At 31.8% G+C, this 14871-nt stretch overlaps 1 protein-coding gene across 1 annotated transcript; it reads left to right on the forward strand.

The window, feature by feature from the left end:
- The first annotated feature begins 9533 nt into the window (after nucleotides 1-9533).
- PMP (putative type 1 membrane protein) lies at nucleotides 9534-14753 on the forward strand. The gene is made up of 11 exons (XM_011093118.3): nucleotides 9534-9709; nucleotides 9845-9919; nucleotides 11517-11612; nucleotides 11700-11775; nucleotides 11867-11962; nucleotides 12049-12128; nucleotides 12215-12322; nucleotides 12428-12565; nucleotides 13150-13255; nucleotides 13613-13824; nucleotides 14316-14753. The coding sequence occupies exons 1-11, from the start codon at nucleotides 9641-9643 to the stop codon at nucleotides 14382-14384; spliced, it is 1125 nt and encodes a 374-aa protein (XP_011091420.1). The 5' UTR covers nucleotides 9534-9640; the 3' UTR covers nucleotides 14385-14753.
- The last annotated feature ends 118 nt before the right edge of the window (nucleotides 14754-14871 follow it).

A 14871-nucleotide genomic window follows, 5' to 3' on the forward strand; every position in this document is an offset into this window, starting at 1 on the left:
TTTCATGTCCTAAAACACAAACATATGTAAATGAACCTGTGTTAAATAATACCACCAAAATGTTGTACAGCCACATGTCCATGTACATCACCATCAGGTACGTGCCCGTGCCCAAACAAAATTAATTAATAGACATTAATTTCGACACCCTACTTTGAGTTCAGGTATATGGAAATGAGTGTTATAATAAACTTTATTTTTTAAAATTTAAAATATCATACGATCTGAATAGATTATTTTATAATTTTCATATGTAGAGAAATTATTAATTAGAGTATACGTACACATGTAACATATGTGCGTACTACCAAGTAACAAAAACATTTACATGTGTGTATTTGCATGCGTAAAAAAATACTAAAAAAATATAGAAAGGAACAATATTTGTCATAATATCAGTTCGGTGTAATTGCACGTAAGTTTCTTGTGGTTTAAAAAATTAAATTTACTTATTCTGAAGTTTGCTTCCGTCTAATAAATAGGTCAATTCGTTAGTCAAAATTTACTGAATTTCTTAATATTAATTAAATAACTAAACAAAAATTAATATATACCCTCGATTGACTTACTGCAGGTCAAATAATTTTTTTCTGGCTAAACTACCCTTGTGACGGTGAAAATATACCTTCGCACATGCGTGAACGTGTGAAGATGTATAAAGGTAGTTTGGTCTTAAAAAGTAATTAATCTGCAATAAATCAGTAATAAGTCAATTGAGGATAAATAATAGATTTTTATTCGATTTTTTGTTAATTTCAGCAAATTTAGTAAATTCTGACTAACGAGTGAATTTATTTATTAGATGAAAACAAATCTCAAGAGTATTAGGTGTAATTTTTTAAACTGCAAGGAATATACGTAGAATAACACCAAACGAAAAGTGTAATTATCCTTATTAAACATGCATATTTTTTTCGTATAAATGTATTCAAAAATAATAAAATAAAATAAAAATCAATTAATATTGTCGTGAATGTCCTAAAGTAATAATCAGTTCAATTAACATCGGAATTAACAAAAGCTAATTAAAGTACTCATGACAGCATATTTTATTAAATACAAACACACACATATATATATATATACATGCCTAGATAGCTATGATATTATTTAATATAATTTTCACATAAAAAGCATCAATTATATATATATAACACTGATGCACTGTAAATATAATATTCAAATCATATCAAATCAAAGTTTGCTTTATTTATCTTTTTCCCAGGATGGCTGAAGGCAGTTGGAGTTGGAGTCGGGGCCACCTCTTTTACCCGACAAATGCAACAATCCAATAAAAATCAGTGTGCATGGAGACAACTCTTCACTATTGACCTCTCACCTTTCGCATCTCTGCATCACTGCCATCACTCATTCTTGAAATAGCCAATTCATCATGCATTTTACATCAATTTCACCATTTTTTTAATTTATTTCAAATTCATTATTCATTATATTAAACGTAGTATGAATCATATTTCATCTATATATAATAATTAACATAAAATTATTATCTGTGAAAACACTTGTTTTTGTGAGGTTTTTTTTCAAAATTGACGTATGTAAAAGTTGGGTTTATTTACTTGTATTTTTAGTTCTATAATTATAATTATTTGATATTTTTTAGTTTGATAATTTGTTAAGGTTACGAAATAATCGTTCACCTTTTTAGTTTTTTAATTTTAAGATGAAATTGATTGGAAAGTGACAACATAATACCGTTCAATTTCAAATTTTTTGACTAATTTTGTCCTGAATCTCAAAATTAGAAAAGGTAAAAAAATTATTACGGGACTAATATGTCAAATAACTATAATTATTAGACTAAGAATGAAACTAATCCTAAAATGTTGTGTCGAAATATTTCAAATTTCATCAACAAAGATAGGTAAAAAAATCATTAGTTAATATTTCCTTGTTCGAGAATGAATAGCTTGCCTTTGGTAAATCAAATAAAATTAAACTAGAGTATATATGCTTTTTACATACGTACATGAAACCCGGGCAACAATGTAATAAATCAACACTTTTGACTAGCAAGAAAGTAGGAAAAACCTGAGACAAAATGGTGCATGGCCATTACAGTGAATTAGCTTAACGAAACCCGGGATGGAACGACATAGATTTCAACACATTATCAAAATGTAACGTTGGCTGAGATTCCACACTTCAACAAAATACTCATTAAACCAGCCCGGTATCAATTAGACTCCGGATTTGGACCACTAGGGACTTCATGAGCAGCATCACGAAATTCTTGATTCGACCTTGTCTCGGGAAACGCCTTTGGGGCGTGACGACTACCCTCCCTCCGGTGCAGCGTCGTCACGACGATGGGGGACGTCGATTCTTGGCCTGTATGGGAATTAGGCCGAAGCAATATTCTCCCTCTCGAGGCTGAGCAAAGCTCTAGTGCAATGAAGAGTAGGAAGAGGATGAGAGAGAGAGCATGATGGGATCTTGTGATAGTGTTTGCCATGAAAATGTGGCCGAGAAAATCCAGTACAGCCCCCCACTAGTAGTGCAGCAGAAATCAACATCCATGAACCAAACAGACCTCCAACTTTGAACGATATGTGTTTGGACGGGAAAATACAAAAGAACCTTTTAAAGTTGTAATAATGGATTTAGTGTATGGGAAAAAAAGGGAATTTGGGAGTTTCAAAACCACATGGTGGAAGGCTGTAGCTACCTTAGCCAGGAGATATAAAGGAGGAGGCCCTCTTCAGTCTTGACCTAGTTTTCAGCTTTTCCCTTGTTGTCCAGCTTTTATCCAATATTTGCACATTTGCACCCTATGTTTTAAGTGATTTTCATATATATATATATATATATATATGTCAAAGTTTGAATAGCATACCACCAATTTTAGAGTTATTTATTATAATTGATGCGTCCAAAAAACGCACCGGTCCAATGGATATAGACCATGCTCAAAATTTGGGACGAAGCGGATGCAAATCCTGAAGGAGGTGACCTGCAAGAAAGGTGTTAGCACTCCGACGCTCAAATTAGTCTGAAATTTAGGAATAAGTAATCATAAAAATAAATCGTACTGAGAAATCGAGTTATGATTAAATAATTCATAGAAGAAATTTTGATCAGAGCGCAATTCGAAAATTTTGATAAGAGCGCAATTCGAATGCTAAAGTAAGAATAGAGAGTGGTTTTTCAAATCCTGAAAGGTTTTCCGTTGGGGGACTGAACCTGTATATATAGAGGGAACGTCCCCTCTGTTGGACTCTGCACACCACCTTTATCATCGGAAAAGGGGTCAAGATATGTGTAGAGTGTATGGACCAATTGAGATGTCCGAAAATTTCAATTGATCCACAACACTACTCTACACATATTTATATTATATTTATAATATATATACTAATTATAATCCTATTTATGTATTTACTAATTATAATTTTTAATTGAATTACGTTATAAATTTTTTATATAATATTTCAATAATAAAAATATATTAATTATTTTATTAATTTTTAACAACTAATAAAATTAAAAATTACATATAAATAAAAAAAATATAAGAACTATAACATGGTTCAGAATTTAATTTAGTACTTAGTTCTTGTCTGATTTATCATCACAGCTTATTCAAATATATCAATTTGATTAGCACGTAATGAACCAAAAACTATATAATTATGTAATTTTTAAAGAAAAGAAAAAGTATATTTAAAATAAAGTATGTTTATTTTTTAATGTAGCGCAATAATTAATAAAATTCAATATAAACAATACTTAACAAAATAAATAACTTACCAATTTTATGCTTGTGTATTAGCTTACACGATAAGCATCAATCGCTGCCTATATAGCCTTTTTCTTTTACTAATAGCTTTTCATCAGAACCACAAATTACCGGTCAATTTTAGAAAGTAGAGAAGGTTACTGATGACTTTTATTTATTTATTTATTTATTTATTTATTTATTTATTTATTGTAAAATATCACCCAAAATTACAGTTAAATACATCAATTTTATTACACAACATCACTAATCCCTGCTTTTTAGCTTTTAGGCATTGACTAGCCATGCATGATAAAGCAACAAAGCTCCTTTTCTTGATTAAAACCTTGAGATGCTTCAAAATAATCCAATATTGTCAATACTAAAAAGATGCAATAAAGTACGTGAACAAAAGTGAGTTAAAGGGTGAGCAGAAATATCCTCGTTTTTAGCGTTGTTATGAAATCTCTGTTCTTGACTTGAATTTTCGTTTAAGATAAATTTTAGCCCGCACCTAATTCAATAAAATTTAATCGATTATATGATAAGTAGAATACGCTTGTCGTGTAATTGATATATAGTTAAAAAAAATTACAATTACAAAACAAATATTTCGCACTTATACTATAATTAATTTTGTTCGACCAGACCAAATCCGAGTAATAATTTCCTTCATTGGAGATTAAACATTTCATGCACTTGTCTCCTTGATTGGAAGCACTAGTCCCCACTGTTTCTTTTATAAGTTGTGCTTCAGACACAATGCACCCATGTACATCTATGATCACTATATATTGTACCTTTTTTTGGTGTTGGAATCTATGTATGATTGATAGGTTTGTGCATGTCATCACTTGTAAGAAAATTTCTACTGGGGAATCACTGTAGCTCTCTGACAAAAGTATAATTTTTTATTATAATTAATTATCTTAATAAAGGAAGAAAATTATAATAAGTAATAGTTAATTGCATGTCGTACAAATGACTATTGTCCGGTGTTTCAAGTAGGTACCGACATTAAGTGGGTGTTTGGCTAAATTTTTTTAAAATATTTTATACGTTTTTATATCTTATAAAATGTTGGATCTTATTTAAAAAATTAAACTTTTAAAGTGTTTGGATAAAATAAAATGTTAAAATTTATAAAATGTTAGGGTGTTTGGTATAATACAGTCTTTTATTGGTGAAATAACTAAAATGGGTATAACACTATTAGATTCAAATAAGTTGTTATTTTCTGACATATTTTGTTTTGAAAAATTTTAGAACGCTTTTATAAATAGTACACATTAATTTAATTCTAAATAAAAATTTAATAAGTAATCTTTTTACAACAAAAAAATAATGAATTATTACCTAAACTTTTGAATAAAAATAATATATATGTATATACATGCTAGTCGAATATTAATATAGATATATAATTTATATTTTCTTTGTTAATGCAATGATTATTTCTAATCATATAATTTATAATGTGTTGAGTTTATATTATTTTTAGTAAGTATACCAAATCTTATCTTTATTTAACTATAATAATTTATTATTAAATAATTGAGTATTTTCTCCTTTTGGAATGTTTTGAAAATTAAATAGTAAAAAAAATTAATCCTAGAGATAGAAAGAGTGTGTGTATTTGTGTGTGTATGTGTGTGTGTGTGTGTGTGAGAGAGAGAGAGAGAGAGAGAGAGAGAGAGAGTGAGGATGGTGTGTGTAGGTGCGTATGCGAGAGAGATAGAGTGTGTAAATGCATGAATGAGAATATTTTTGTTTTATGACATATTAATTTTATATAGTTTATAAGATCTTATAAAAAAAGTTAGGAAAGTTAATTTTTTTTTAAAGAGCTTATGATCCAAAACATCTTATTTTGAGATCTTATAAGTTCTTTTAAAAAAAATTGCCGAACATTTAATTGGAACTTTTAAGCTCTCTAACATCTTATAAGATGTTTTTAGAAGCTTATAAGCTTAGCCAAACACACTCTAAATATAAGTTATAATTGGAATGATATGGTCATGAATTCAGATCTTGATAAATATTTTGATCATAACTAATAAAATCATGACAAATGTCAATTAAGAGGGTGTTTGCACTAAATTTATTTAAAACATCTTATAAGCTCCTATATTTTATAAGATCGATGATTTTAAGAGCTTAAAAATATTTAATCTTATTTTTAAAGTAAGAGCGATGAACTATTAGTAACTGAAATAAATTAATTACAATCGTTCTTGTTGGATCATTACAACAATCATATCAATAATATCAAGTAAACAAAATCTAATCACCAAACTACTACTACAGTAGAAACAATATCTACTATTCAATAGAAACAATACACCTATTATTTAATAGACACAACATCCCACGCATAAAGCGAAGTTCTATCTCATGACCTCTAAGATCATCGGGAATTAGCTTCGCCAACTACGTTAGACCTCATTGGCAAATGTTTAATCTTATTTTAAGAATAAGCTCTTAAAGTGTTAATTTGCAATAAGATGTATAATTAATGCTAAAAAACTCATTAAATATTATAGTTTAAAATTATATAAATAGATAATTTTGCCTTTTTTTTACGGGGGATTAATTATATAAAGGGTAAAAGTGAAATACTGACAAAATTATGAGTGTTTTTGTTTATCGAGTGTTAAGATTTAAGAGCTTATAAGATGTTTTAGAAAAAGTTGGGTGAAGTTAAATTTTTTTTTTTTAAAAGTTTATAAGAACCAAAATATCTTATTTAAGATCTTAAAGTTAGCACTTAAAAAAAAATTGCCAAATATTTTCAAATGCTGATAAACTCTCAAACATTTTATAAGATATTTTTATAAGCTTATAAGCTCCGCCAAACACCCTCTAATTGTGGTCAAAATTAAATTTTTACATTAATTTATTTGATTGTGATCGATAATACTGATTCACCATGATATTTAAGTTGTACTAATTCATAACATAGTAATTATCCAATTATCTATGGTGACTTTTAATAAATTTTGTATAAACCATCTTGTTTCGATACGATAATCGGACAATTTGTAATAATCAATCAAAAAGAAACATATGAAAAAATAAAAAATTAATGATCGAGATATTTATAATGATCAACCTGTAACGATAACTCTCATGGTTACCATGAATTATTATAAAGCAAAACCTGATTCTCCTTTCAATTATCAGTCATTAATTAGGTTTTTCCACTAATTTGAAGGGACCTCTAAGTGATCAATACTAATTAATCATGCTTTTGTCTGTTTGCAATTCGAGAAAAGAAAAGGAAAAAAAAAAAATACTTGAAAAGTTGTCTTGTTCCTCCTTTTTATGTTACTTTTGCATTGGTTCATGTGAAAGGGTTCAAAATTAACTTTTGGTTGAGATGAATTTTTGACCAAAACGTTTCCTGAGGTGACTTGTAAATTGTAAGTTATACATCTTCGACCAGGTTTAGTGTTCGGTTGGTGTATTGCGTGAGATATTGTCCGATTTTTAATTAGAATTTATGTATTTAGTTTTGATAAAGATGTTCTGTTAAAAAGGGAAAGTATCGAGACTTTTCAAATTACTTAAATTTTTTATTTGTAACTCATACGAGACGGGCGGTAATATCAGTATGACTTTTTACTTTGTTTTAGTTTATTCAGACACTAATTTGTCCGGCCCGGAATTATAAATGATTGTGGCCTGGGCCAAATGTCATTGGATTAAATTTCATTGTTCCAAATTTCTTTTAAGTCTTTTGCACCAGATTACTTCTGTTGTCTGCGGTATTCTAAAGAATTAGTCAGCACACGCTCTCTTTTTTTTATATTTGAAATTAAAGGCATTAATAATTTTTGTAAATTACATGTTACATCCTTATTCGCTGTTCATTTTTAATAACCTTGGGATTTTCAATGACAAACATTGAATTCTAACTTTAAGAGGTGAATAGTCGAAATTTTAGGAATTTTTGAACTTATATTTTATGCACATATATATATGTGATGTGTATAAAAAAATGTATGAGTTCAATGGATATGAGCTATTGTTTAAAATTTGGGCCGGAACATATGCGGATCCTAAAGAGGGAACCTGAAAAAAAGGCATTAGCACTCCCATGCCCAAGTTAGTATTGAATTCAAGATGAAATAAAGTAAAAAAGTAAGCAAATTTAATTAAAAATTTAGATATGATGAATAAAATTGGTGAAAAATGTAAGAACACGTGATAATATGCTTAGAGAGAGCTTAAGAGATAGTTTAGAGAGTAAGAGACGGGTTCCCCGCCTGGAGGGAACAAACTTGTATTTATAGAGGGAGTGTCCACCTTTGCGGGGGTTTATCCCACTCCCGAGAATCTTGAGGAAGTTAATTGAGATGGTTGGGATAAGGGATAAATTATTTTTATCCTTAGCTATAGGTGCTTTAGCAGGAATCCTCTTCGCTTTGGGAGACCCCTGATTTGCCAGGAGTTTTAGTCGCTAGGGAGTTCCTTCTTACTCACGTGGGACTCCTTAAGCTGACGTGGTTTGAGGTGGCTATTGACATTTGACACCTAGGCCAATTGGATGTCATGGTGGAGTGTGAGCCTTTTGAACCGAATGTTTTGTTAGACTTTAAGCATGCTTCAAATCATGGATGTCTTGAGCCTCCTCCCTTATCCCTGAAAATCTTGGGCTACTTGGGTTGTTTGGGTCTGCCTAGTTAGATTGTGGACTAGGCCATCCTTGACCTCCTGAGATTATTATATGGGCGTGGGATGTCTTGGGCTTCCCAGAAGGTACTATGGGCCTTCCGTTTCTTTCTTCTTTTTCAACTGTTTAAACTTCTTTTGGTCAGCTTATTTTTATGCACGTCAATGTGTATTCTTCAAAAATAATTTAATGAATAAGTCTTGAGTATGATAGCAAGTATTGGATCTCAAATTTTAAAATTAAGGGTTCGGATTTTTTTTAAAAAAATATATATTATGTTTATATATATTTACAAATAGTATAAAATAAATAAAGATTAAAAATCATAATTTTAAATATGCATATATGAATTAGGTGTATATATCACATAGAAAATAAAATGAATTTACATAGATACTATATTTATTATATATAGTAATATATGAAAAGCTCTTAAATTTCGACGCCAGATGTAAACAATGAACTGTTCGAGATAGTGTAGATGCATTATTAAATTTTTTTTTGGAGAAAATATAATTTTATATTTTTAAAAAAGAATTAAAATACAATTAATCTAAAATATTATATTTTAATTTTATTCCTAGATCATAACAATTACAAAAAGGAATTCCAATAGTCATTTTTGTATGTCAAATAGGTGTAAAAAACTATAAATATTAATCATCTTCCCATAACCCCACGTATAGGACTGTAATTGATTCGAATAGAGTTGAATACAGTATCGACCAAATTTATTTAAATAATATCAAACCTGAAAAACTTGGTCTGAATTTAGTTTAATTATTATTAATAAATTTTAATTGGATCAAATATGAATGAACTTAAATAATTTGATATTTTTTAATTATATTTAATTAATTTTATATTAATCTAGTCGGACATGAATAGAACTTGGAATCTTATCGAAAAAAAAGCTTTTGTTCAAATTTGATTTGATAAATTTACAAATTGAATTCAAACGAATTTTTAATGATTGATTTTAATCAATTATAGAATAATTTAATTAAATTTTCAACCGTACCGGCATGCAATGACAACTCCTTAACACGGGGAGTTTTCTGTAACCTTGTGAAATTGTAGGGGGTTTTATGCATTTTAAATAAAAAGTTTGTCAAACTTGGGATCCAAACGTGGTCGTATCGACTCCTCTTCTTCACCCTCACCTATCTTCCTGTCGGAAACCACATAGATCACACGCTCATCACGTCTCTCCCTCTCTCTCTAGAATGGATCCTCGAAGAGCTTACAGTCTGATTCTTTTGTGCATCCTCTCTCTTGTATCTCTGAATTCCAAGGTTCGCATCTAAACATACACCCTGGTGCTGGCACATGATAGAAGTGTATAATGCGATCTGTTTGGATCTGATTGGAATTGAATTAGTTGTGAAAGGTTGGAACTTGGTTAGAATTTTTAATTTGATTTGTTTCAGGCAGCTTATGGAGATTCAACGGTGGTTTTCCTCGATAGCCCTACTCGCCAATATCTTCGCCAGCCATCAACTCCGGTAGTTGTTTTGATTCGATATTGGAGATTTTTTTCTATGCAAACGATGTGTCACTGCGTTGTAGTATTATGAATATATCTCTTTTGTTTTATTAATGATGGAATAATTGGTTATAGCCTCAGGACTTGTTGAAAGTTTGATAAGAAATTAATTGGAAAGAGAGAGAGTCGCGGTGGGCGATTGAAGTTTGAAACAAAACTTGATGCGATTATTAGTGATATTTAATCTAATTAAGAATTTGGACATTTGAGATAATTATTTCGTTACTCTGCTATCGTTTGATGGCCGCATTTCCTTTTGGGGTGGTTGTGAATTGAGTCATTGACCAGTGAGAGATACTTGAAAACTTTGCTGATACTGTTTTGTGTGTTACTAAATTTCTAAGATTTATGATGTAGTGAATTAGTGATATAGAAACCTTTTGGTTTGAAGATTGAAGACTTAGCCTATCTTGGGGCTTTTTTCTTTGAATTAACTCATGAGCATACAGGCTTCCAATTCTCCAAATGTGGTTTTCTGGTTAATCATCACTATAGATCAGTTTTCCATTTTAATTTGGTTTGTTTGGTTGTCCTTTACCTTTTGACCTTCTATGACTGAGATGACAAGTTGTTCTGATCTAGAGGCTATGCCAACTTAAAGGTTTATCTTAAACTATGGATGCCCAAGGAAATTGAGAGTATCTTCGTGAAGTTTGAATCCAGTGTTTAGAAAGATATCCACAACATGGCTTGTCAAAGATAGAGTCTTTTTGGTGTACGCTTGTTTTTCTGAAATATAGATTAAATGATGAGTATTTCCCATTAATAGGTCATGAAATTTGTTGAAGTTTGATATAAGAAAGGAATACTGTTTGGATGGACTGCCAAATTTGTGTCTCAAGTGCAGACAATAGAAAGGAAATGGTGACTGTTTATTTGAAGCTGAAGAATGATATATCAAAATCTGATTTTTATCTATATAATTCTGTCCTTGAGTGCGTTTGTGTTGTATTATAAGAGAAATGGACCTAGCCAGCCAAAGGAATTTAAAAAGTTTCAACATTAGCAGGGTCAATTCCTGATTGTATCTGAAATACCATGCAATAAGGCCCCTGTAGTTAATATCTTTGCTTTGAAAACATTAGCATTGTCGATTTTGATATGATGCCAAAACCAAGGATAGAAGGATTTACAACATCTAGTAAAGAGACAATGGAGCCTTGTAGCTTGTTATTCTTGCCTTTATAGTTAATGTGGCCCTGCTCAGGTCAACAAATCCAAATATGTGATGCTTCACCAACTATTTTGATTTTGATTCTGATTTTTGTCGGGTGTATGTGGTTCCTTGAAAAGCTTGAATTCCACTGTTGATATTTCCTATCAATCATTGTCTTAGTATTTGCTTGAGGTGTATCTGTCAGATACGCTCTCATATTTTCACTAGTTATAATTGTTTAAATTCTTATCATTAACTTTGCTACTGGATATGTAAGTTTGAGGTGGTTCTCTTAAGTTTCATGCTGTCTTAAGTTTCATGCAGTTTTGCTTTTCATTATATAGATTCAAATAGTTTTATTTTATTGGAAAAAGTGCTGATGTTTTGGTTATTTATGCAGACTGGTTCACTTTCTCCATCTGAAATTGGTGCTACTGCATCAGTGTTGCTTGGCTTTTCACCCCCTTCTACACTTACTGCTGCTAGTTCATCCAAGGTACAATATCATACAACTGGTTCTTCATTTTTTGACTATACCTGTTGTAATTTCATTGCCCATGTTTACTGACTGACCATTTTGCAGCTAAATGAGGTGCTTAAGCCTAATCCATTTGATAGGCCTCGTGCCATGTTAATGCTTGAAGTTACCGGAGCTGAAGGTTTGCTGCTTAAACTAAATTACCGAGAAGTTGCAGCCTATACTTGTTTTTTCTGTGGTAAAATGGTCACTCAATGCTGTTACCTATGCAGACTCTCAACTCATTGATGATTTAAAAAAATCTCCATTTAGCAATGCTCTGAGGATCAAGGTTGAGGGAGATGAAAGAGTGGACATTCAGCTTCCAGGTAACTCACCTCTGAGACTGCTACATCATCCAAAGTCATCATCTTATCTGAATTCCTTGACCAATCTACCTCTTATGTTGCTTCAGATGAAAATGAAGTGTCATTGGTCTCATTGAATGGAGAATCAAGTGATCCTGAATGTTCAGAAAAAGAACTAAGTGATTTTGTTAGTCCTGTTTCTCTCGCTCTGTTCCTCCCCCCTCCCCCGTTGTCTAAAGCTTAACTTATAAGATGTTTGAATTTTGCTCTCAGGCATCTTGGTTGGGTGGATCATATACTGGGGATGCATCAGGACCACTGAATGGAGAGTTAATCCTTCCCATGGCTGATGGAGCCTTTCTAAGACTTCATATGTCAGAGGTTCTTAATATTAAAAAATTCCAATGTTGCCATTGATTTCGTTTATTTACGATTACTTCCTTTATTTCTAAAAATGTTTGAAGGACTTTATTTTGAATTCGACAGAGAGCTGACAGGGAATTCGCAACGAGTCTTGTGACCCTCGTTAATAATATTAGAAGGGCAAAAGAGATACATCAAGTGTTTGCAAAAAGTGAGCGGAGTCCAGCAGAGCTCATTACGGGGAGATATGATGGAATCAAGGTAAACTAAACCTTTCTTAAATTATAGTTTTTTCAGAGGTTGTTATTAGAGCTTATCGTGAATATTCAAACAGGTGATTCGGCAGATTCTAATCTTCTAATTGATTAATTTAGCTAAAAGTTTCTTTTGGTGGCTCCCTAATAATCTACTTTGTGGAAATTTAACATTATTATAGGCTGGAGATGGTTATGTTACCCTTTGGTTATCTCAGTATGACTCCTCCCGTATTCTCAAGAAACACGTGCATCTTCACTGGCAAGCTAACTGCAGAAGATTATAATGCTTAGTTCTTTTGATGAGTCCTTTCTGTTTATAAATTTGTCTGCAAAATGTAGAAATTAAGTAAAATAAATGAGCTTTTGGAAGCTAAGGTAGAGCTAGTCTCCATTGAGCCAATTGTGCATCTATTGTAATACAATGGAGGAGATTGTGGAATCTGCTAACTTCAATTGTTTTAATGACTAGAGAACTCTTAGCATATAGAGATTGAAATAACTTCCTGTGATTTCTATACATCGAACATCTGGTGGGCATTACATGATTTCATTTCTAGTTCTTTGCTTCAGAGTTATTTTATTTCACAGGCTTTACAAGATCATTATGGAAAAGAAGGCATCGCTCAGAGTGGATTGGAAGTATTTGTCAATTCCATTTCAAAGGCATTTGACTCCTTGCAGGCAGCATACCAAGGTTAAATGCCCTTTTGTTCGATAATGATGTTAATTGGTCTTTCTGTATTGTTCTCTGTGCTGATGGCTTTGAGAAGCTGAATTAGTTTGCTTATTCATACATTAGCATGTCTTTTGTTGCTTTTTTTTTCCTGACCTACAGATGCATGTCATGCTTGGCAGTTGACATATTCTGTATTAAAAATTCTTCAACAATAGTCTGCTCAAATATGGAGAATGTTCTTCCATTTGATTACTTTTCCTTATAGATTAATATTTTTCTGTTTGCAAATCAATTTTGCTTACAAACAGTACCAGTCACATTTTTTCTTTATTTATAATTTTGTCGTGGAACCTAATAATAGTTGTTGCGTGGCAGGAAAAATTGTTGGAGTCATTGCCAAAAGTGGTCGTGCAGGCCCAGAGCTGGAGAATATGTTCCACGTCACAGTAACTTCTCGACCATCTGCTCGTTGGTTGGAGGAAACAAAAGCCTCTCCAAACACAACCGAAATTGCAGAAGTGCTGTTTGTTAGAACGACCTTGGCTTGGATAACAGGAATCATTCTTCTTATTGCCACTCTTTTGGGGGTAAAGTTTCCTTTGCAAGATGTTGTGCACAATCCTTATATTCAATCAAATTGTTATAGTGCCATCTTTTGTAAATCATGAAAATTTTGAAATGAAATCCAGGCAAAATAATATCTAATTGAAAGGCCGAGGGGATCGAATTGCACAGAAAGAATAAAAGGAATACTGATAATTGAGGTCAAGAAATTTAGTAATAACTGGGGATTTTGCCTCTCACTAGAACAATATTAGGAGTTGATCTGGTGAAACTTGGGGATGTTGTGGCACAAAAGGGACGGTTATTTTGATCTGGTGGATAGTTGAGTATACTACAATGTTGAAAAGCAGGTCCTCAGTGGGGTTTTCTAGTTTAGTTTTACATTGTTTCAATGACTACTGACTTATGGTCATATGATGCTTGAATATATATGGATCGTCTGTTGTTCTTGCCTCCCTATCATATGAGAAACACATTTGCGGAACATTATCTGAATCTCTCTCTTTGGTTGCAGATTCTTTTCCTTTTGAACATGCCACTCACGAGAGACACCCTTCTGTATTCTAATGTAAAGCTTGACTGATCATCATCAGTACCAGTTTATTCTCTTGGATGGAATACGGGAGGTCCAACCTGCCCTGACACTTCATGCAGATGAGATCAAGATCTATGATAATGGATCCAGTCGTTTAACTCGTGGCATTCAATTTAATATTCTTGTGATTATTTAGCATCTCAAGCTTTTGTTTGATCGATTACTAGTGGGTAGCTCATACTTGGAATAAAATTATTCGAAATCCCGTTTGGAGTTAAAAAGCTCGAAAATCTAGAGTTGGTAAATGTGTTACCGTGTGTATTGGACAACCAGTCTTTGAATCATTAGTCAACTGTCGTGGAGAAGTATGGCTTTTGGCATGAATTTCGCCCTATTTATGAACTGAAAATTTCCACATTTCTTTCCTGCTTCGGCATCTAAACCTGCCTATGATTTATTTTCTTTTGGGTAGTGCACACATTCTTGGTCCAGTTATGAGCAAAGATTTGAGGGGGAGTTCACTTGAACATCTACA

This window comes from Sesamum indicum, linkage group LG10 (genome assembly GCF_026168435.1).
Source record: "Sesamum indicum cultivar Baizhima isolate 11 linkage group LG10, ASM2616843v1, whole genome shotgun sequence".
NCBI lineage: Eukaryota > Viridiplantae > Streptophyta > Magnoliopsida > Lamiales > Pedaliaceae > Sesamum > Sesamum indicum.